General features: G+C 41.0%; 1 protein-coding gene across 2 annotated transcripts in view; it reads left to right on the forward strand.

Annotated features, from left to right (window-relative positions):
• thsd7aa (thrombospondin, type I, domain containing 7Aa) overlaps nt 1-24,445 on the forward strand; it is a 132,541-nt gene that overhangs the window by 92,386 nt on the left and 15,710 nt on the right. For both annotated transcript variants that reach the window (XR_004020561.1, XM_030740853.1), the window contains exons 14-24: nt 1,322-1,500; nt 1,646-1,651; nt 1,830-1,963; nt 2,615-2,768; nt 4,436-4,574; nt 4,843-4,958; nt 5,043-5,160; nt 9,072-9,217; nt 11,837-12,011; nt 19,138-19,311; nt 19,707-19,802. Coding sequence is in view for 1 of the 2 variants with exons in the window: in XM_030740853.1 (XP_030596713.1) it covers nt 1,322-1,500; nt 1,646-1,651; nt 1,830-1,963; nt 2,615-2,768; nt 4,436-4,574; nt 4,843-4,958; nt 5,043-5,160; nt 9,072-9,217; nt 11,837-12,011; nt 19,138-19,311; nt 19,707-19,802 (1,437 nt within the window). In the remaining variant the exon portion in view is untranslated. The remainder of the gene's footprint in view (nt 1-1,321; nt 1,501-1,645; nt 1,652-1,829; nt 1,964-2,614; nt 2,769-4,435; nt 4,575-4,842; nt 4,959-5,042; nt 5,161-9,071; nt 9,218-11,836; nt 12,012-19,137; nt 19,312-19,706; nt 19,803-24,445) is intronic.

Here is a 24,445-nt window from a genome sequence, read left to right on the forward strand (position 1 = left end):
TGCTCAATATAAGAAAAACAAAATAAACAAATCATGAAACATTTCATTCAAACTTATGAAAGTGGTGTCGTGTGGTAAGATGGCTCACTCTGCACAGTTCAGCACCTAAGGAATTATCTTTCCTCTATAGAGTTCTAGACACTTGGACAATTTTAAGCACATTATAACCGTTACGGTGACACTTGCTGGCCCAACACTTCACCAATGCCACCTTTTTTACTGACAGTACCTGTGCTTTTGCCACTGTTGCTGTGGAAGTAGTTTGGCTTTGGTACCTTCTGAAAATCAGTTTGCATTTTAGCAGGTTTGAGGACCAAATGGTAGCATTACAGAGTAGAGGTTGGGAAGCTCAAAGTCCACGAGAATAAAATTGCAGAATCTGCATGGATCTGCAAATCATTAATGAATTTCTGGCAATAGTTCCTCCCATTGATGTTAGTGCTTCCATCTCTGGGGCCAGCATTCTTTGCAGTGCCATGCATTATAGGAAAAAAATCTATAAGAATTTATTTTTATTTTTCCTTTCACCCATGTGTGTACATGAGGACTTAAAAAAATGTGGAATTCTGGATTTTGCAGTAGGGACATAGTTGGATAATACTAGTTATGTTTAGCTGTATCTGAAGAATCAATGCAAAAAGAAGGAACCTACCTGACCTAGAAGAATGCACTTATATAAACTCACTGAATACATAGAAAAGTGGTTTTAAATCCAACAAATATATTCCTCTTAGATAATATTTATAGAAAACTTATGGTTTGCCTTTTGACCCATCTGCTGCCTGCAGTCCACACATGCCAGTCCACTTTGTAGTGAGGTGTATTAACAATCCACTGTATATTCCAGTAAACACAGAACAATGAATTAAAAGTCACAGGGTCACTGGATCCTGGATCTTAGCTCTGGTAAAAACACAGAACACATGAAATCACTCAGGGGAATTGATGTTTGGTCAGTGAGAACTCCAAGTCATTGTACTTCAAAGCTTTCCTCCCAGTATGAGACTGCTTGATGGTAACCAGCTGTAATAAGATATCCTGCTCAGAGTAAATGCTGCTGCTTGCTTTCTGTTTGATTTGACCTGTTTCATTGGCTCTGCCAGAGAGCATTGTTTGAGTAGCAACAATGCTCTCTGGCTCTCTGCTGGTAGCAGTGCCAGTGGTCTCAGAGTTCTAATTTTAGTAAATATCAGATCATAAAAACAGACATTAAAATCTATTCTGCCTTTGATCTTCTCACAACTTTGTACAGTTAAGATGAGGTTTAAAACCTTGCCTTGAATGCGACACACTACTTTTTTTCTTGTGTGACTGGTTACAGGGTATATTGAGGAAGCCTGCATCATTCCTTGTCCATCTGACTGCAAACTGAGTGAGTGGTCCAACTGGTCCCGTTGTAGCAAATCATGTGGCAGTGGGGTCAAAGTTCGCTCCAAGTGGCTCAGAGAAAAGCCGTACAATGGTGGCAGGCCTTGCCCTAAATTGGACCATGTCAACCAGGTAAGAGAGGTTTGACTTAAACTGTGTTATTTATAGTTGAACAAAATATTGTAGCTTAATAGCTATTTTTGTGTGTACAACAACTTGAACAATGTTGTTTTCTGTTGTTTCTTTCTCTTCTTTGATGAATGGACTCCATTTACAGGCTCAGGTAAGCAGGCTGCTGCTTTTTGTAATAATCATTTTTGGTATTATTTCATACTTAGTGGGGGCTTTTGTTGCAATTGATTAATCATTTGTTAAACTTTTGAATTGTGTTGACCAATTCAAAATTCCCAGTTTTCTTCATATTTCCTCTTGGGTAACTGTGGTGTTTGCGTGTGCATCAGGTCTATGAGGTGGTGCCTTGTCTCAGTGACTGTGGACAGTATGTCTGGGTGGCAGAGCCTTGGAGTGTATGGAAAGTCATCAATGTGGACCAGAAGGACAACTGTGGTGAAGGTGTTCAGACACGAAACGTCAAGTAAGATGAACAAAATTGTGTCCATACATGCAGAAACTTTCTACCGTTGCATTTATGTGGTGGCGAAATGGCGGCTGTGTGTGTGTGTACACAGCAAACGGTCATAGTGGAGACTTTCAGCAGTCACTGTGCTAATGTACCTGCAAATGTCTGCTAACGTAATTTTCTTGTCAGAATTAATCTGATGATTAACAAAGTTCCAGATGGCTTTTCTCTTAGGTCGTTTGCACCTCAACTGTCATGACCCCACAGTTTGAGAAACACTGATTTATATCAGTGTCTCTGAGCTCTCTGTAGAGTTTTAAACTGCTGATATCCTTCCTTTTGGAGGATAAACTTTAGTGACAGACTTGAACATTGGTTTGTGCTGAAATTGGTTTGGAAGGAAAGGTTGCAAAGAAAACTGCTGTTGTTTCATGAAAGCCAGTTATTAAATAATTAAGATAATAGCACAAGATGTCTTGACCAGGATATACAGCTGGTTTAATATTCAGATATTTAGCTTTACAGAGACAGACTATAAGACTACATGTATTTATCTTTAAAAACCACTTTAGTTATTAAAGATGACTGTGAAAACTTGTTCAGATATTGGGGTGTTGTTGAAGGACTGCTGTGAAACTAACTCTTGCTTCAACCTTTTGTGACCAGGTGCATGCTTAACACTATAGATGGGCCCTCTGAACAGGTAGAGGACTACTTGTGTGACCCAGAGGAGATGCCTCTGGGGGCCCGCAAGAGCCGGCTGCCCTGCCCAGAGGACTGTGTGTTTTTGGACTGGGGCGCCTGGAGCCCATGTCCCCTGGTAAGAATTCTGCTTTATATACTTTAGAACACGTGTGTCAGACTCAAGGCCCACAGGTCACATATGAGATGATCTCATTTAGCTATTATTAGTGGCCTGCGGGTAAATGGTACTCCCACCACTTATACTACAAATCCCACAATGCACTGCAGCACATGCCATGCAGGCCAAGATTGTTTTTCAGTGATCAATGATCAGCGGATAAAAACATCGGTCAGCACTTTTTACAGCGACATTTAAGCTGCCTGACCCTCAAAAATGGCCAAATGAAAAGTGGAAAACAGGGATTTTTCCAAACAGGCAAGACAAAGGACCTGATCGCTGACATCAGAGGTAAACCGTCTGTCTCTTTTCCTCGCCTGTAATGTGCGGGAAAAAGAGGGGATTGGTGGGACAGATATGGGAGAAGATGCAGAGGGAGACCTGCACAGGTGAGCTGACAGTGTGTTACTGCGTCACACACCAGGAAACACTGCGCAGCAAAGTCCTGAAGACAGAACGCGTCATAAGCACCGTAACACAGACACTGAACTTTATTAGAGGCAAAGGTTTAAATCACCAGCAGTTTAAGAGAAAATAGCTTCTGAATTTGGTGACGTGCCTAATCACACAAGTTCGAAGAGCTACCTGAGGAAATCTGTCAAGTTCATGAAAAGTAAAGTAAAAGACTTATCAGGGCTCCGGGATGAAAGGTGGCTGTGTGAGTCACCTTTCCTCTGCGACATCATGAAGCATCTTAAAGCATCCCTGCAGCTTCAGGGACGGGACCGCGTGATTACATGTGCGACTGCCAGAAAAAAAATACAAAATCAGCCTAGGTCTCCACAGCTGTGTTTGCAGCTGCGCTTTTTGCTGAGAAACTGAACACACTGCACAGTTTACACAGTGTTATTCTGACCGTGAAGCACATAAATTCACATCACAGTTTTTTCCTGGAGTGGTGGCCTAGGGGAGAAGAAGAGGGTTCATCACTGAGAGGACCCTGGTTCAAATCCTCGGGCTGGCATCACTGTGGGTCCCTGAGCAAGCCCACCCCCCCAGGTTGCTCCCCGGGCGCCCTTTGGCTGCCCCCTGCTCCATGCTGTGCTGTGTGTACTACATACTCCATGTGTGTGATGGGTTAAATGCAGAGAATGAATCTCACTGCATGTATATGTATGTGACAAATAAAGCTCTTTTTCTTTCTTCTACCTGAAAAATTAGCAAACTTTCATCAGTCTTTCTGTATCAAAATCATTTTCTAATATATTTATATTTTAACACTCTTGAATATAGGTCATGCCTGTGGAATTTAGAAACAATGTTCACATGTTCTACAGTATGTGATAGTTTGGACATATTGCTTTGCTCAAATAACTTTGAGATGGCATGACCCATTTACCTACTTTACTAAACCCTGAGCTGTGACATTGTATTCTGTTATCTGCTTACTTATGCTTTAGTCACACTTTAGACTATCTTATCTTTATTACACCCATTTTAGTGTACAAATGTTTTGCATTCATGTAATGCATCACACCCCACAATTTTAGCTTGAAATTTGGTGTTTATTTTGATCATAATTTTTTGAGTAAAGAGGAAATAAAACCATTTTAAAAAGCTCTTTGTCCTATGCTTTTAATGTGTGCTCATATATAACAGTCAGCATCCTTCCTTCTTCTTCTCAGCTCTGTAGTGAGAACAGCACTCGGGAGAGGACAGCTTACCCGCTCCGCCTGCCAGAAGAGAAGGAGTGTCCTCCAATTAAAGAGACAGAGCCATGCAAACTCAACAGGAACTGCTTCCACTACTCCTACAACATCACTGGTCAGCCTTGAACTGCTGAGTCTACACCTTTGACACCCCCCCCCCCCCCCCCCCCCCCCCCCCCCCCCAAAAAAAAGGGACATTTTGTGTAATGTTAATGAAAACATAACGCAAATCAATTAAAGTCTGTCTTTAATTAAATTGGTGAAGTGCTTAACACTGTAATCTCACAGCATCAAGGCCCTGGGTTTCATTTCTGATACAGCAGGGTTTACAGTACAGGGATAGGGTTACACTCACCTTTTGCTGATTAAATGTGTCTCTACAGACTGGAGTACCTGTCAGCTTAGTGACAAAGCAGTGTGTGGAAATGGAATCAAAACCCGCATGCTGGACTGTGTGCGTAGTGATGGTAAATCTGTAGACCTCAACTTCTGCAATGAGGTAAGATGTGTAACACCCTTTGTCTTTGAAGCCTTTGTGAAGGATTCTGGCTGAGTCCATGACACTACTGAAATTTCTTTGCAGCTGGGTCTGGAGAGAAAGTGGCAAATGAATGCATCCTGTGTTGTGGAATGCCCTGTGAACTGCCAGTTATCTGACTGGTCACCATGGTCTGAGTGCTCTCACACTTGTGGACTGGCAGGTATGTGAATACTCAAATCCAGAGACGAGCTGGAAGTGAACCAGTCACAATTATTAATTATAAATTGTAAGTAGAATGCATCAGTTTTCTTTCTTAGTTTTTATTTTATCTATTTATCCTGCATGTTGCCCCATGCTTGAGCTGCTGTGACACCTGAATCCCCCCCCCCCCGGGATCTTATCGTATCTTATTGATATAAATTTTCTCTTCTAAGTTTTTGATAAATTAATGGAAAGGTCCTGACCTTTGTGAATAAGCTTTTTTGCAGGAGATCAAACACTTCTACATTTATTGACTCCATAAACATACGTACTATAAGAGACACAAGTAAACATGAATTCATTCTGAAATCTACATTTCCAATCTGTGCCTTTTGTGAAGTAGTAATGCTGGTTTTATGTGGTTCAGTGTGCAAAAACCACATGTACTTCCTTTGATACAGCAGTTAATTGAGAGGTTTTTAATACTGCTCCTCTAGGGCTCTTTGTTAAATGCACAGTGAATTTGGTAAAAGCCACTTATAACCTTCTCCCCCATATTCCCAGTTGCTCGTTTAATTTCAACACAACAAAGAAATATGAATATTCAAAATTGCTTTAGGGAGTGTGATGAGGCATCAAAATGGCACCACAGATTACATCAGATGACTGAGTACAGAACTGAAACTATTGCAGTGGGACAGAAAAAAGGAAAACACTCCATTCCCTAGAAAGAGAAAACTTAAATACAAATCATGTGGAAGTCAATATTATGATACAATTTAATTGACTACACTGTTGTGTTGTAGTGTGTGTGAAAGCAACCCCTCAGTCTACTTGTCTTCAGTTATCGTTCACAGAACAAGGCAGGAAAACATCTCTGTTTTTACATAAATTCAATTCAATTTATTTATATAGTGCCAGATCAAACCAGTCACCTCAAGGCATTTTATAGTGTAAGGTAAAGACCATACAAAGACCAGGGAATATTTACATAAAGGGCTTAAACCATACTGTAGACCTTGTATCTATCATCATTTACTTAGTGTTGACTAAGATAAGATAAGATAAGATAGTGTTTATTTGTCACATGCACAGTTATACACAGTACAATGCACAGTGAAATGTATTTTGTACCTGCAACCATGTATACACACACATATAAATAAGAATAATAAAAAAAAAAAAAAAAGTAATTCACACTATACACTATACTCTATATACTATACACTATACACACTTTTATAAATTATAATATTTACATTGTGCAATAATGGTCCAGTTAGGGCTCAGAGTTGAGCAGACGGATGGCTTGTGGGTAAAAACTCTTCTTCAACCTTTCAGTCTTAGCCCTCAGGCAGCGGTAACGCCGGCCTGATGGGAGCAGGGAGAAGAGAGAGTGTCCGGGGTGGCTGGGCTGTTTTAGGATCTTCATGGCCCTCAGCCTGCACTGCTTGGTGTAAATGTCCTGCAGGTTGGGGAGGGTGGTTCTGATGGTCCGTTCAGCTGAACGAACCACCCTTTTTAGGGCCATGAAGTCCTGCTTGGTGCAGTTTCCCATCCAGGTGGTGATGCTCCCACGCATGATGCTCTCGATGGTGCAGGTGTAAAAGTTCCTGAGCACCTTGAGTGGGAGCTTGAAGTCTCTCAGCCGCCTGAGGAGGTAGAGACGCTGTCTGGCCTTCTTCACAGTGATGTTTATGTGATGAGTCCAGGACAGGTCCTGTGAGATGGTCACTCCCAGGTATTTGAAAGTGTCCACTCTTTCCACCTCAGCACCACTGATGACAAGTGGATGGTAGTCCCTCTGCTGCTTCCTGCTGAAGTCCACAATCAGTTCCTTCGTTTTGCTGACGTTGAGCAGGAGGTGGTTCTCCTGGCACCAGTTCTCCAGGCGGGAGACCTCTCTCCTGTAGGCTGTCTCCTCATTGTGGGAGATTAGTCCCACAACAGCAGTGTCGTCAGCAAACTTGATGATGACGTTGGACTCTGACGTGGCCTCGCAGTCATGGGTGTACAGTGAGTACAGCAGAGGGCTGAGCACACAGCCTTGGGGGGATCCAGTGTTGAGGGTGAGGGAGGATGAGGTGAGGTGACCCACTCGTACCACCTGTGGTCTGCTGGTCAGGAAGCTGTGAACCCACCTGCACAGGGATGGGCCCAGGCCCAGGTCCAGCAGCTTAGAGACCAGCCTGGAGGGAACTATGGTGTTGAATGCTGAGCTGTAATCTACAAACAGCACTCTCACATAGTTCCCCTACCAGTGTCTATGTGTGAAAGGGTCTTGTGGAGGAGGAAGGATATGGCGTCATCTGTGGATCTGTCTGGCCGGTATGCAAACTGTAGTGGGTCGAGGGTGGTGGGCAGTGAGGAGGTGATGAATGTCTTGATGAGTCTCTCAAAACACTTCATCACCACAGAGGTGAGTGCTATGGGCCTGAAGTCATTGGGGCTGCTGGGGTGTGGTTTCTTTGGGACAGGGACTATGATGGACTTTTTAAAGCAGGTGGGAATCACACACAGTTTCAGTGAGAGGTTGAATATCACTGTAAACACAGGTGCCAGCTGGTCAGCGCAGGTCTTAAGGACACGTCCACTAATACCGTCTGGTCCAGCCGCTTTCCTGGTGTTTACACGTCTAAACGCCCTCCTCACGTCGCGCTCCGTCACAGTGAGTGTCTCCGCCCCTCCGGCCGGGAGCGCAGCGGGCTGTCGGCTTCCCGACTCAAAGCGCGCAAAGAAGATGTTGAGTTCATCAGCCAGAGAAGCGTCGGCACTCACCGGGTGCACTCACTAAATAAACAACTGAAAACCATGTTCAGTTTGGAACTGCTCATTGCAAGTGAATACAATTTCTAGATCAACATAAGAGAAAAAAAAAAACATCTAAGGTATTCCAAAAATTCTGTATTTTCCTGCCTCAAAATGTGGGACCCCCATGGTAAAAAAAAGAGGGAACAGACTGACATTTAGTGGCTTGTATGGACCCAGTACCAAAAGCACTGCTCCTACATTTCCCACAGTGCAGCTTGACATATTTCATTTGATCCTTCATCTTTAACAGAAATGCAAACTCTACACCTCAGTCTATACTGCAGGCTTTCTATTTCAATAAACAAATAAGTAAATAAGTCTTTGCAATCAAACAATGATATCACCATGGGGGACCTGGAGTCCAGTAGAGTCTCAGAAAACATTGTAGAATTTTAGCTCAAATTAAAGTTAGACGGAAGACAAAAGATCTGCATTTGTTTTTAGAGTGAGGTGGGACAGGATCCTGTCATCATGAAGATATATATCATGCTGCCTTTATGTGCATAGTAATTCAAGTACCGTATTTTCCGGACTATAGAGCGCACCATACTATAAGCCGCACCTACAAATTTTTTGGAAAAAACTGGAAACGTACATATATAAGCCGCACCGGGCTATAAGCCGCTGGTATCTCCGCCGCTCTCGGTTTTCCACAATTACTCGGCACTCAGCAGAGGGGGACAGACAACCCCAAATTTGAGTTATAACAAGTCAATTCACCATTGATTCGTTCACGCCGAGCTTACGTGCAGCGGCTCTATTTCCCTCCTGTAGTGCCAGGTCGATAGCCCTCAACTTAAAAGCGGCATCATAGGAAGTTCTTTTTGTGGTTTCCATGATGAGGGAGTTTGAAAAAAATCTCTTTTGTGCCTGCTGCTAGCACTTGTTGGCGCTTTCTTCTTTGATTTCCAACTTTGACGTCCCATGATTCATATCCTGCTAAAGAGCCCCCTGGTGGTTAAAGAAAAATCCACAGAAACGCCGCACCGGGCTATAAGCCGCATGGTTCAAAACGTGGGAAAAAAGTAGCGGCTTATAGTCCGAAAAATACGGTAATTTATCCAAGCATTAATACTTGAAGTGGTCTAATTTTTTTTCTTTTTATCTTCTGTTCTCCAGGCAAACTGTGGAGGAGACGGACAGTGATCCAAGCTCTGCAGGGTGACGGGAGGCCGTGTCCATCCCAGATGGAACAGTGGAAGCCCTGCCTGGTGAAGCCCTGCTACAGCTGGAGATACAGCGCCTGGTCTGAGTGCAAGTCTGAGGTCATTCAGCCTTCTTTCTCTTGTGCATTAGTATCAAGTTGCCAGAGTAGTGAAAGACTTAGTTCAGTTTTCCTTAGTCTGCACAGGAATTTAGAACTGTTCAAGACATTTAGCATTAAAAAAAAACATTGTTTAAAATCATTAAAGCTATATTAAACCATCTTGACAATACTGAAAAAGGATAATCAAAAATGGAGGATAGTATCAAATTAGCTGTTTCACACTGTCATGACATCACCAACTTTCCAGAGGATGCCGTAAGTCACACTTGCCATTACACTATTTAGCGAGCTCTGACATTTAGAACATGATCAATGTCACCAATAAAAAGTCACTAACAAAGCTAGATGGCCAGAGCTAATACAAAAAATGTAAAATCCTTTGAAGTCGTAGCAGCTAAATTTGATTAAATCTACAAGCTTAACTGTTTATGAAAGCCTTCACTGCATGAGTTAAATAAGGGCTGTTCAAACTGCAGTCCCGTACTTAAAACCACTTAAAGCCAAAATTTAAAGAATCATGATCTGAATGCACTTTGTGCCAAACATATTTGCTTTTACAATAAGAGTTTTATATATTCTCTATAGGCTCCTCTTGTTAGTTTTTTTTAATTTATTTACTAATTTCTATTATTATTCACACAAGTGCATGTGTAATATGATATTGCCAGGTTGGAAAGGCAGGAAGAAAGGAGCAAGAATGGGAAAAAAAGGAAAAGGGGAGAAAATAAGGTGACAGAGCACAGGTAGAAACATACAATGGTTTACCAGCTGCTGCGCATATACTTATAAAAAGCACCTGAAAAAAACAAGGAAAGAAAATATGACCCCCCAACACACACACACACACACACACACACACACACAGATACACTGTTGTGTGTGTGTGTGTGTGTGTGTGTATTTTTTTTTTTTTTTAAGGGAACTTTAAATATGATTCTATGGTTTTGTCGGGCAGCACGGTGGCGCAGTGGTTAGCACTGCTGCCTCACAGTTAGAATACCATCTGGAAGGCCTGGGTTCGATTCCACCTTGGCCCAGGCCTCTCCCTCTCTCTGTGTGGAGTTTGCATGTTCTCCCCGTGCTTGCGTGGGTTTCCTCCGGGTACTCCGGTTTCCTCCCACATTCCAAAGACATGCACTTACTGGGGTTAGGTTAATTGGCTAATCTAAATTGCCCATAGGTGTGAATGAGAGCATGAATGTGAGTGTGAAAGGTTGTTTGTCTCTCTGTGTTGGCCCTGCGACAGGCTGGCGACCTGTACAGGGTGTACCCTGCCTCTCGCCCTATGACAGCTGGGATAGGCTCCAGCCCCCCCGCGACCCTGAACAGGATAAGCGGAAGTGAATGGATGGATGGATGGATGGATGGTTTTGTCGTAAATTCAAGAAGCATATGTCAAAAAAGCTCCACTACCAAATCAAGGAGAGGTACGGTCCATAGAGGGAGCTTTTTTCCAGCCAAATTTTCACCAAATAAAGACAGACTTCCTCTCTCTAATGGCCACATAGTGAGTAGAGAGGCATTACCGTTTCTGAGTAATTTTATTGCAAAGTCTGAAAATTAGAGTCTTTATTTTTAAGACACTGCCAAACACATCATTTCTGTACCTAAATGATTTTGTTTTTAGTGATATAGGTTATGTTTTTATTCATGAAAATATTTTCAAATCTGTGATTGCTAGTCACTTTTAGCCTATGTTGAAAGTTCTGTTAACAATTAGATAAAACTCTCACTACTAAGACAGTCACTACCATAATATAATTTGGCAAAGTTATGGCTGTGACCTGATTAATTTGGTAGTGACAAAAGGATATGTCATTTTTTTATATACTTAAGAATACATTTCATTGTTTCAAACATATAAATAATTATTGTTTCTATTTAACGGCCGCACGGTGGTTAGAAGTGTTGCCTCACAGCAAGAAGGTCCAGGGTTTTAATCCATCTTGGCTGGAACCTTTCTGTGTGGGGTTTGTATGTTCTGCCCGTGTTTGCGTGGGTTCTGTCCGGGTACTACAGTTTCCTCCCACAGTCTAAAGACATGCACTTAGTGGGGTTAATGATTCTAAATTGCCCATAGATTCACCCCAACGACCCTGAAAAGGATATGTGGAAGAAAGTGGATGGATGTTTGCATTTTATCATGTATTTTGTTAGGGAAAGATAAAGCATAAAAATAACTACAAAAAAAAAAAAAAAAGAACAAAAAAACATTGGACAGTGCAATCAAGGGTGTACAGGGAGAAACTAAGAAATGACCCAGTAAAATAACAGTCTGTAGACTCTAAAACCACTAGAAGTTGAGCCATGAAATTTGGCATATGTTTTTTTTAACCCTTCAAAGTTATGCAACATGATTCATATTCCTGGACGTTTATGCAACATTCTTCATATTCCTGGATGTTTATGCAACATGATTCATATTCCTGGATGTTTAGTACCCTTGTACACTTTGGCTGTATTTCTCTGAAGTGGAGAGTACACAACATGGAGGATATCAGGCTGTTAATGCTATGATAATATATGTTAATGATATGACAAAAGAGAATACAAGTCTGAATTTGAACCAATTCATACAGTATAAGTTGAATTGTATTTCTGTTTCCTCTTCCATTAGGGAGCGAGGTGTGGAGAAGGTCTGAGATTCAGGAACATGTCGTGCTTTGTGTCAGACGGGTCAGGTGGGCAGGATGGTAGTCTGGTGGATGATGAGCTGTGTGGAGATCTGGATCCCTCAGTGGATGGAGACACACACATGGTTCTGCAGGAACCCTGTACTGTACCCTGTCCAGGTAGGTTACTCACATACTGCCATGCAAAAGAATCCAACAGCCTTCTTTACCAATAATGAAGAGTAGTCACTTGCTGAGAACAGTAATCTCAAATGTTAGAACCAAACCCAAGACAGTTAACAGAAGTGTTATTAATATTAAATATTAACAATTTACTAATAGGGTATGTAAAAGCAGAATAAGTTGTTTGGCACTGGCAAAGAAGATTTGGCAAGTTTTTCATGGGCACAACCCACATACTCACTCTGCTGCTCAACTCATCACAACCCACATACTCACTCTGCTGCTCAACTCATCACAACCCACATACTCACTCTGCTGCTCAACCCATCACAACCCACATACTCACTCTGCTGCTCAACCCATCACAACCCACATACTCACTCTGCTGCTCAACTCATCACAACCCACATACTCACTCTGCTGCTCAACCCATCAGTGCATTTTCCAGTAACGCTTTCTTTTACGGCCTGCCCCTAGGCCGTAATTTTCCTGTAAGTAAATTTAAGTTAATTCAAAATAGTACAGCCTTAGTCATGGTAATTACGGCCTTAGTCAAAATAATACAGCCTTATTCAAAGTAGTACGGCCTTATTAAAAATAGTACAATGTGGAGGTGCAACGGCTCTACTCTCTTGAATGACTCCACTTTTCAACCTATCTCTAAGGGAGAGGCCAGCCACCCTTTGGAGGAAGCTAGGACGTAGAAGATAGGGACGTAGATTGACCGTTGCCCTCAGAATCCACCACTTGGGTATGCCTAGAAATTCTGTCCATAAAAATTATGAACAGAATCAGTGACAAAGGGCAGCCCTGGCAGAGTCCAACACCCACCTTAAACAAGTCTGACTTATTGCTGGCAATGCAGACCAAGTTCTTGCTGCAGTTGTACTGGAGCTGAATGACCCATAACAATGAGTCTGACACCCCCTCAGCAACCCCCACAGGATATCCCAATGGACACAGTCAAATGCCTTTTCCACATCCACAAAACACATGTAGACTAGAGAGGATAAAGAGCTGGTCCCGCATTCTGTGACCAGGATGAAATCCACATTGTTCCTCTTAAATCAGAGGTTTGACTAATGGATGAACTCTCCTTTCCAGCACCCTGGCATAGAGATTCCCGGGGAGGCTGAAGAGTGTTACAGCAGGATGAATATGTTAGTTTAATTGAATCAACACCCCAAAGTCATACTGTCAGAATGCTCAAAGCACATGCCGAGGAGGAGGAGTAGCACCAATCTTCCAGTCCAGCTCATTAAATAACGTCATTAAATAATAATAATAAAGACCCAGAAAGAATTTTATTTCATTTGGAACGCTGACTCTTAGTCTTGGGCACCCTAAGTGGAAAATCAGTTTTATTGTTTTGTCTGCAGAGAGGCAGGGAGACAAAGATTACTTTTAATCATCTGTCTGTCTGTCCATCTGTCCATCAAGCTTTCAGTTATCTCAGTAAACGGGCAACATATTGACTTCAAAGTTGCAGGATATATATTTAAGAGTACTGCTGCGGAGCGCAAGAATCATAACTTTACCTCCTGTTATACTGGTTTAATCACTGTCATTAATTGTTCCATCATTGATTCATCTCTCAGCTGTCTTATCTTCATCAATATTGAATGAAATAAACTTCATGTATAAAATATAAACACTTCTATGCAGTACTCGCTGAACAACAGTTGTTTACTGGAAAAACTTTTGTAAATATTATATGCCAACTTCAACACTTTATCACTTACTTTCATATACATGAATATACTTTAAAGCTTTTGAGCAGGTGAAATGTGTTCTGTTGGAACAGTCTTGTTTGTTGTTATCGATAGTCCGCCTGACCTTTCTCAGCCTTTGTTAGGATTTCATGCTCAGTTAAGATAGAATAATTACAGTGGGTGATTTTAGTATACATGTAGATGCTGAAAATGAAAAACAATTAATTTTCAATTCACTTGGATTTATAGAGCGCCAGATCACAATAAACAGTTGCCTCAAGGCACTTTCCATCATAAGGTAAAGACCATACAATATTAACACAGAAAACCCAACAATCAAAATGACCCTCTATGAATAAGCACTTGGCGACAGTGAGAAGAAAACTCCCTTCTAACAGGATGAAACCTCATGCAGAACCAGGCTCAGGGAGGGGTAGTCATCTGCTGAGAGCAGTTAGGGGTGAGGGGAGAGAGACAGGAAAAAAGAAAGAAAGAGAGAGAGAGAGACTGCTATGCAGATGACACCCAGCTTTATCTATCCATGAAGCCAGATGATACACTAGTTTTTTAAACTGCAGGAATGTCTTAAAGGCATAAAGGCCTGGATGACCTCTAATTTCCTGCTTATGAATTCAGATAAAACTGAAGTCACTGTACTCAGCCCCACAAATCTTAGAAATGCGGTTCATGCATTTGTTACTTCTAGACTGGACTATTGTAATTCATTACTATCAGGTTGTCCTAAAAGCTCCCTGAAAAGTCTTCAGCTGATCTTAAATGCTGCAGCTAGAGTAGTGACAGGGACTCCCATATTGGCTTCTCTTCATTGGCTCCATGTTAAATCCAGAATTGAATTTAAAATTCTTCTTCTTTCATACAAGGTCTTGAATAAGCAGATCTCACCTTATCTTAATGACCTCATAGTACCATATCACCCCAACAGAGCACTTCACTCTCAGACTGCTGGCTTAATTGTGGTTCCTAGGATGCTTAAGAGTAGAATGGGAGGCAGAGCCTTCAGCTTTCAGGCGCCTCTTCTGTGGAACCAGCTCCCAGTTTGGGTCCAGGAGACAGACACCCTCTCTATTTTTTAAGATTAGGCTTAAAACCTTTTTTTTTTTTTTTTTGGATGAAGCTTATAGTTAGGGCTGGATCAGGTGACCCTAAACCAGGGCTCACCAACACGGTGCCCGCGGGCACCTGGTCGCCCGCAAGGACCACATGAGTCGCCCGCAGGCCCGTTCTAAAAATAGCACAACTCACTAGTGAGCTGTGTCTAAAAAAATTTTTATTCTGTTGCTATTCTTTTTTATAATCACACTTGCATTTATATAGCTTTAAAAATGACAGTATCTTAAAAATATCCTCATTATACATGACGTTTAGAAAAGTTAGGGTGAACTCTGACTTACTCTAGTTCTAATTCAATGGTCAGTATTGTGCGCATGACAAAACCAGTGCTAATGGAACGTAGGCTAGTGGACACAGCGAAGATGGGCGCTGAGTGCAGTTTCTTTCCCCAAAAATATGGCTGAAAAAAGAAAGAAAACTTATCACTTTAACGAGGAATGGGAGAAGGAGTTCTTTTTTACGGTTGTGAAAGAAACCTGCGTGTGTCTCATTTGTGGGGCGACCGTAGCGACGGCAAAGCGGCACAATATTGAGAGACATTTCACTACGTGTCACAAAAATTACCATGCTAACTACCCACCGGGAAGCGCACTACGTGCAGAAAAAGCCAGTGAGCTAAAGGCAGCTTTGGGTAAGCAACAATCTTTTTTCACGAGGGCGGGAAAAAAGTCACTAAAAGCAACCGAAGCCTCGTTCAGAGCTACACATTTTCTGATCAAGAAGAAGAAGGCATTTTCAGATGGAGCAGTTGTCAAAGAAGCAATGATGATAATAGCTAACACTGTACTTAAAGACGACAAAAATGGAACCGATCTAATCTGTACTCTCTCCGACGTCCAACTGGGGGCATCTACGATGGCTAGACGAGTGTCAGCTATGTCTGGTAACCTGGCCGATCAGCTGGACCGGGATCTGGCAAAGTGCAGGTGGTTTAGCATCCAGTGCGACGAGTCCGTGGACGGCAGCAGTACAGCGCAGCTATTGGTCTTCATCCGGATGGTGTTTGAAGATTTCTCCACAAGAGAAGAACTCCTGACACTACTGCCCTTAAAGACAACTACGAGGGGAGTTGACATTTATAACACGCTGAAGGAGTTTTTCGTGCAGAAGAAGGTAGCATTGGAAAAACTGGTGGCGGTGACAACAGACGGGGCTCCTGCTATGATCGGCCGACATACAGGTTTCATCGCTCACTGTAAAGGTGACCCAGACTTCCCAACATTTCTGCATTATCACTGTGTCATTCACCAGCAGGCGTTATGTGCAAAAGTGATCGGCTTTGAGCACGTGATGACTCCCGTTGTAAAAATAATTAACAACATCCGCTCCAAAGCTAAACAGCACAGGATTTTCAAGGTGCTATTGGAGGAGATGTCAGCTGAATATGGTGAACTGCTGCTACACACAGAAATCCGATGGCTCAGCAGAGGACGAGTTTTATTTCGTTTTTTGTCACTTTTGGGTGAAATCAAAGAGTTCATGCAGTCCAAAGGCGAAGACGTCTCACTGCTAGAAGACACAGAGTGGACCCTTGACCTTGCATTTTTGACGGACATTACTGGGAAACTAAACGTCTTGAACTGCGAGCTGCAAGGCAAAGGTAAAACTGTTGTTGATATGATAAGTGCTTTAAATGCATTTAAAGCCAAGATGAACATTTTCTCTGTGGATTTACAGAGAAAAAAAGTGCTGCACTTTCCCTCTGTGCAGTTGGTGCTGAAAAACAATGCTTCTGCATCTGACACATTTGACAAAGTTGCAGAAAAGTACTGTGAAGTCATAAACAGACTTGGGCAAGAGTTTGAGAATAGGTTTTGTGATCTTGATCAGCTTGAGCCATGTGTGTCATTCATTTCCAATCCTTTCATGAATGTGGACACAACATACTTTGCTGAGAAACTAAGTGCAACATTCAACTTGGATGCTGGACAGGTGGAGATGGAAATCATAACATTGCAAAATGACCTACACCTCAAAGTTTACCAGACTGCACCAAACTTTTGGTCCCTTGTTGACACAGAGAAGTACAGTGGTGTATGCACAGCAGCTATGAAGGTTGCCAGCCTGTTTGGTTCAACCTATCTCTGTGAATCAGCGTTTTCTGACATGAACTTCATCAAGAACAAACACAGAACATGCCTCACTGATGCACATCTGAAAGATGCACTCACAGTTGCAGTTTCAAGTTACACACCAGATTACAGTGCACTGGTGAACAGCATGCAATGCCAGTCTTCTCACTAATAAAGAAACCAATGCCAGATGTTAGTGGCAACATGGCAGTGTCATGGCAAAGTTTAATTAAAATATTGAGGAATTGTGTTCAATTTAAAAGTGTGTTCATGACATATAAGTTATAATTTTGTTAAAAATGCAGCAGATTTGGTCATGAGTTCAAAATGTGACAAGATTTATTTAAAAATATGTAAGTTGATTTTTCTTTAACATTACATAATAACTTTTTGAAACATGGTGCAACATAGTTCATGATTTGCTAAAAAAATGTTTGTGAATGGCTAGTGAAAATTGGACATTTTTCCTATGAAATGTAGTGATGTAAGTGATTATCTAAAAATGTGACAATTACTGAGATTAAAAGAGATAAAGTGCTGAATATTGATATGTTTCCCACCTTGTTTTCATTGCTAATTATTGGGAGAAACCATTAACATGATCAGTGTCTTCTCATAGATGAGTATCATTAATCATTATTGATAATGTATAACTAAAGGCAAACTGAGTAAATTTGTTATTTCAGAAGAGCGTGTCAAACTGGTGCCCTTTGTATGACTCAGTACCCATGAAGTAGCTCTCAGTTTCAAAAAGGTTGGTGACCCCTGCCCTAAACCATCCCTTAGATATGGAGTCATTTTTTTGGAGTCATCTTGGAGTCATTTTTGACCAGGATATGTCCTTCAATGCACATATTAAACAAATATGTAGGACCGCTTTTTTGCATTTGCGCAATATTTCTAAAATTAGAAACATCCTTTCTCAGAGTGATGCTGAAAAGCTAATTCATGCATTTATTACTTCTAGGCTGGATTATTGTAATTCATTATTATCAGGCTGTCCTAAAAGCTTTCTGAAAAGCCTTCAGCTGATCCAAAATGCTGCAGCTAGAGTACTGACAGGGACTAGAAAGAGAGAGCAGATTTCTCCCATATTGGCTTCTCTTCATTGGCTCCCTGTTAAATCTAGAATAGAATTTAAAATTCTTCTCCTCACATACAAGGTCTTGAATAATCAGGCACCATCTTATCTCAAAGACCTCATAGTACCATATCACCCCAACAGAGCACTTCGCTCTCAGACTGCTGGCTTACTTGTGGTTCCTAGGATACTTAAGAGTAGAATGGGAGGCAGAGCCTTCAGCTTTCAGGCGCCTCTTCTGTGGAACCAGCTTCCAGCTTGGATTCGGGAGACAGACACCCTCTCTATTTTTAAGATTAGGCTTAAAACCTTCCTTTATGATAAAGCTTATAGTTAGGGCTGGATCAGGTGACCCTGAACCATCCCTTAGTTATGCTGCTATAGGCCTAGTCTGCTGGGGGGTTCACATAATGCACTGTTTCTCATTCACCTTATTTACTTTGTTTATACTCCACTCTGCATTTAATCATTAATTGATATTAATCTCTGGCTCTCTTCCACAGCATGTCTTTCTCTCCCCTCAGCCCAACCGGTCGCGGCAGATGACTGCCCCTCCCTGAGCCTGGTTCTGCTGGAGGTTTCTTCCTGTTAAAAGGGAGTTTTTCCTTTCCACTGTCGCCAAGTGCTGCTCATAGGGGGTCGTTTAGACTGTTGGGTTTTCTCTGTATTATTGTAGGGTCTTTACCCACAATACAAAGCGCCTTGAGGCGACAGTTTGTTGTGATTTGGCGCTATATAAATAAAATTGAATTGAATTGAATTGAATTGAATATAGGCCTAGTCTGCTGGGGAGTTCCCATGATGCAGTGTTTCTTTTTGATTCACCACTTTTCACTTTCTGTGTGTATATACACCACTCTGCATTTAATCATGAGTTATTTTTAATCTCTGGCTCTCTTCCACAGCATGTCTTTTGTTCTGTCAAATTTTTAAATCTCTCAAAGCCATGCATAGGCTGAGGCTATACTAGTAATGTAGCGCTTGTCAACCAGTAGGACCAGTGTCTTATGAACTTTAACTATGGGTTCACTAAATGTACTTGCTTTATATTTATCAAAAAAGTATATAATCTTTGCTCCTACAGTGATGTTGCATTTTGGTTTGCTTAAATATATTCTGTTATGTAGGAGAGTGCTACTTGACAGACTGGACTGTTTGGAGTTCATGCCACCTAAGCTGCATAAATGGGGATGACCTGGGTTTTGGTTCCGTCCAAGTCCGATCGAGAGCTGTAGTGGCCCAGGATCCAGAGAACCTGCTACAGTGTCCAGAACAGGAACTTGAGGCACGACCATGTACAGGTTGGTCAGAAAAGTCATGATCATAGGATTTTTTTTTGGACTACAGCGAATCCTGAAATTTCACCATAGACACAGACAGTACTGTACAAAAGTATTTGCCCCATTTTCTGTATTTTTTTCATACTTGTCACACAAATGTGTTTCATATCATGAAACAAATTTTAATATTAGACAACAATAACCCCAGTAAATATAAAATGCTGTTTTTGTTTTTTAATTTTTATCTAATTGTTATGTACAGGTGGCTGATAGTAACTTAGTTCTAACAGTAAAACAATTTTAGTTTAATTCACAAATAAATAAAAAATGGTGAAAATCAAGGACAATATATTTTTTATTAAAGTAATTTAAATGTTTAATTAAAAGAAAAACATCTAATTATATCCTCTCTGCAGATGGTGAATGTTTTGAATACAAGTGGAAAACTGGACCATGGAGAGGCTCATCTCGGCACGTCTGGTGTCAGCGTTCTGATGGTCTCAATGTCACAGGTAATCAGAAACTACTTATTAAATAAACAGACCACAAGTCCATTATATATTTCATATATAAAATTTAGTTCATGTTTAAAAATTCAGAAGCATCAACTTTTATGCTAAAGTGAATGAAGTATTTTTTTGTAATTAAGAAGTGTTTGATTTTTTTTTTTTTTGCAATTTATGAATTGTTGCAATTTGGCACTAAATAAAATGGAATAGAATTGAATTGAACTAGACTAAGCTCACTCTATGAGCATACTTTCTTTGAGTCATTTTACTCGTGATGGAGTTGGCTCAGGTGTAACAGAGAAGATCTTGAAATGGGGTTGAAAAGCTCATTTCTCTGAGTCTAACTTTTTTGTTTATTGTTTTAACTTTTTCAGTTCAGTCTGTTCTTTGAAACCAGATCCTCAATTTTCTGAATACCCAAAACTGCCAGTGTGAAAGGCACACCTTCATGTCAGGAAACGGTTCCTGACTGTTGTTTGTGCCTATGCACATACTGTACCAAACAACAGTTCAGAGAAGTAGCTCAGAGTAGAGACATTGCTCCTCCACATCGAAAGGAGCTAGTTGAGGTGGTCTGGGCATTTGACTAGGGCTTTTTTTCCAGGTAGCCTCCTAGAAGCCTCCTAGGTGAGGTGTTTCAGGCATTTCCTACCAGGAGGAGGTCCTGGGGAAGGCCCAGGAGCCACAGGAAAGATTATATCTCTCGACTGCCTCGGTGTGCCACAGATACGCTGAAAGAGGTGGAAGTCTGTTTTTCAGTACAGGTGTAAATGTGAATGTGTGTGTCCATGAGTTCCTAAGCTACCACAACACATCTCTGACAAACGAGGACTGTGTGCTGTGCTGAACAGGGTGATAATGTGGATAAGGTTACTTAAAATACTCCCCCCCACAAGAAGTAATAGACAGAGAATTTAAGGAAACTGTAGCAGATGTGCTTTAATCCGTAGCAATGCCACAGTGAAGATTTAAGCCTATTGTCCATCACATGTTGGGGTTAATCTCAGCACTGCAGCATTGTTCACTAGATCGTCAGGACATCATTAATCAGCTGTTTCCTATTTCAACAATCTGAAATAATCATTTCAAACTCGTCTAATCATTGCGTCATATTTAATTTATATCAGCTTTTTTCCAAGTAGCCAGTTTATATTTTTGTGTTAGGTGAGAATACACATCTCATCGTATACATGAACAAGAAATGTCTGCTACTCCAGATGGTGTGTTGGCCCTTGCAGCTCTGATTGGCATACTGCATATATTTTATTTCCCTTTGTAGAGTTTTCCTTGTAGTCAGTGGCATTCCTTTTCATGAATATTCATACTGAGCTCTCCTCCTGAGCACACCACCTAATAAATATTCAAGAGTCTTGACAGATTACCATGTTTTTGCAGACATGCATTTTCTCTCACTGCTGTCAGTGTCAGCTGCACACGGTCTATATCATTCACATTATGTTATTCTCAGTGGGAATATAATCCATACTACATAGCTCACACCTCTGCAAACCCTTAAAATCATCTACTGCTACATCAGAAATTTATTATTTGAATAAAATATGAACAAAATCATCAAAACCAATGGAAAGCCATGTATGTATAAGCCAAGTGAAGTCATGCACCACAGCTGCAGTTATGGCTAAAAGTGCTTCTCATAATTCAGAAAAGCACAGTTGTGAACTGAAACCTCAAGTGCCATTAACAAAAACCCAGTTTATATTAGTAAGTGCTGTTATGTCAAGAAGTGCTGAGGTGCCAGTTAAAATGCAGTAAGTAACCACAAGGACGAAACACAACCAAAACAAACACACCTTGGGTATTTCTACGAACATATTCTTCCAGCCTCACTGCTGTCATTCTGTAAAAGTGACATCATTGAGCAGACTGAGACTCACAAGGCAGGCAGAAGTAACACAAAGCAAGCCTTGCATTGCAGGTTGAAGCAGAATCCTATATCCAAAAGTCCATAGACTGAATGAACTGAATAAACCACAGACAGGGCACTCACAAGGATAACGGACAGGAACATAAACAGGGACCTATACTACAAAGCAGGATTTTGGCATATCCAGGTAACTTTAGGGTTAACCCTGGGTTTTTGGTACTATGAAGGTGGCTCACAGTTTACCGGGGTAAATTGCTATGGTAACTTACGCTGTGAACCATACCGCAGGAGCAGGTTAGGTTCCAGAGTAGAGATCAACAGATATGAAATCACTGCCCACTGATCAATCAGTTTTCCAGCAAACAGCATCACTCTGACCTCTGCCGGGAGAGTAAGAAGGTCTAAAGTTTTTCAGTAGTGTCTAAAGTCTCTGTGTTTCCCTTGGTGAGCATCAGTAAGAATCACAGATTCTTAGGCTCAACTTTATACCTTGATTTTTTTTTTTCTGTTGACAGCAAACAAGCATTCATATAGTGTACTTGCAGACGTCTTATCAAATTTCTATGTGGACTAAGCCTGTGTTTGACCTCCTGTTTTTAATCTTTACTCTAAACCCTTAAACAGCACAGACTCTGCAGATGAGAGAATAAAAACTAAAAGTGTCAGGAGCAGGTAATGTTCAGGTTTCAGTTTAAAACATTTCCACAAAGTTTTTTATTTACAGCATCTTTTAAGCATAATATAGAGTTTCTGCTGGGCGAATACGTCTTATATATGCAGCTTGTTAAGCTGTATTTTAATAAAACCACTGAATGAAGAGCAACTGTATCTTGCATTGTCATGGGAATGTGCATGCATCTCATTACACTGCTGGAAGTACAGAGCAGAACTAAAAATACCTGTTCAATCAGTCACATTAACTTCAGTTTGATCTGTGACAAACTGAAGTGATTTTTACATCTCCTTTATCAGGCTGAGGGAGAGGAAGCTTTAATGTTTAAATGGCTACAGTTTAAAGTTTCAAAGCTCTAATGTGCTGCCATCACCTTAGCAATAAACAGCAGCACTGAGAGCGCACCCAGCAATAAAATTATTAACGTCATAGTCCTGAGTCTGTGACCAAGTGTTTTCTGTTTTTACAAATTCTGTTGTCTGTTTAATTCTTAGTTTATTGTAGTTTTGTTGTTTTGAATTCTGGTACCCTGTTGAGGGAGTTGTAGGTTGATCTTTTCATGTTTCTACCCTTCATAGTTATTTGTATTTAATTCCTGTTTCCCTATGTTTTCCACGTCATTCCTGCATCCTTGCATTCCTGTGTCTGTTTTGTCCTTCTGTGTCCTAGTCCCTTGTCTCTTGTGTTTTGTATTTGGTTTTGCTTCCCTGTGTTTCTCTGTATATCTAAATGGAGACAAGTACACACACAATCCAAAAATGAAAAAAATGGATGCTGGGCTAACAAACACGTAAAAAGAAAGGTAGAGTCTGCACACCCGTGAAAGCTCCTAAATGACGTTTAATACAATACCATAATGTAACGTTTCAGGCACAGCTGCCCTTCCTCAGCGTACAACACATTTGCATTTACCCATTCACACCAGCACTTCCTTCTACAGCTAATTGTTTTCTATCTAACGTTCACACTCATTCATTCTTTAACGGTTGCATCGCAGAGCAACTTGAGGTTCAGTATCTTGCCCAAGGATACTTTGGAATACTGACCGGTGCAGCCCGGAATTGAAGCGCCAACCTTCCGATTAGAGATGACCTGCGCTACCTCCTGAGCTACAGCCACCCCAGTTGTATTAAAAGTCATTCAAGAGCATTTGCTGGTGTGCGGACTCTACCTTTCTTTTTTATGTGTATATCTGCCTTCCTGTGTTGTGACAAGTCTGTGTTTCTGTTTCCCTGTTTCCTCACTTACTGTTTCTTTTAGCCAGCTCCTTGTTCCGTGTACGTTGTATTCAGTTTTGTTTCCCCTTGTCTCGTTAGTGTCACTCTGTTCACCTGCCCTTCCTGGCTGTTTCCACTCTGCCCTCGTTACCTCTTGTGCATATCTGCGTCCTCCTTGGTCCTTTGTTGTGTTATTGTCATTGATTTTTCCACCTTGTGTGTTTCCTTGTGTCATTTCCTAGTTTGTGTATTCCTGCCTCCTGATCAGCCCAGTTTATATTTTTATTTTTTTCCTGTGGTTTTCAACAGTAAATAAAGTGATGTGTTCTTAATTCAGTCTTGTCTCCAAAGTCCTGCACTGGGATCAAATTCTAGCTGGACGTATGTGAACGGCGGGATATTTGAAACACATTGTGTGTTAAACACTGGGTGTTAAAGTTAACCCTTTAACACCCAGTGTATTTGTATTTGTATATTTTTTATTATCATTTGATAATGTCTCTGGTGTATGTGGCATAAGGATAATTTTCTATGGAAGAAAAGTCATATGAGCCATGAAATGCCCCTTTTAGATTGGTTAGATGCTGCCATGGGTATGATGAACTCACTTCATAGTATAGAGACCAGGAGGAATGAGGATATTTATGCAGACTGACACACTAAGGCCTACTTGACACAGAAAGATCCACAAGGGAAGGCTCTGAAGAAGAGACTATACAACATAAACCCTAAGCAATATGCTAATAGAAATAAACAGAGAGTTAAAGAATAACGACTCAGTAAACTAAGAAAAGGGAAAATCAAATATACTGTATATAATAAAACTAAGAACCAAACAGAACATAAAACCTCTGTTTTGACCTTTTGGATT

Source organism: Archocentrus centrarchus, chromosome 11 (genome assembly GCF_007364275.1).
Source record: "Archocentrus centrarchus isolate MPI-CPG fArcCen1 chromosome 11, fArcCen1, whole genome shotgun sequence".
Classification (NCBI taxonomy): Eukaryota; Metazoa; Chordata; class Actinopteri; order Cichliformes; family Cichlidae; genus Archocentrus; species Archocentrus centrarchus.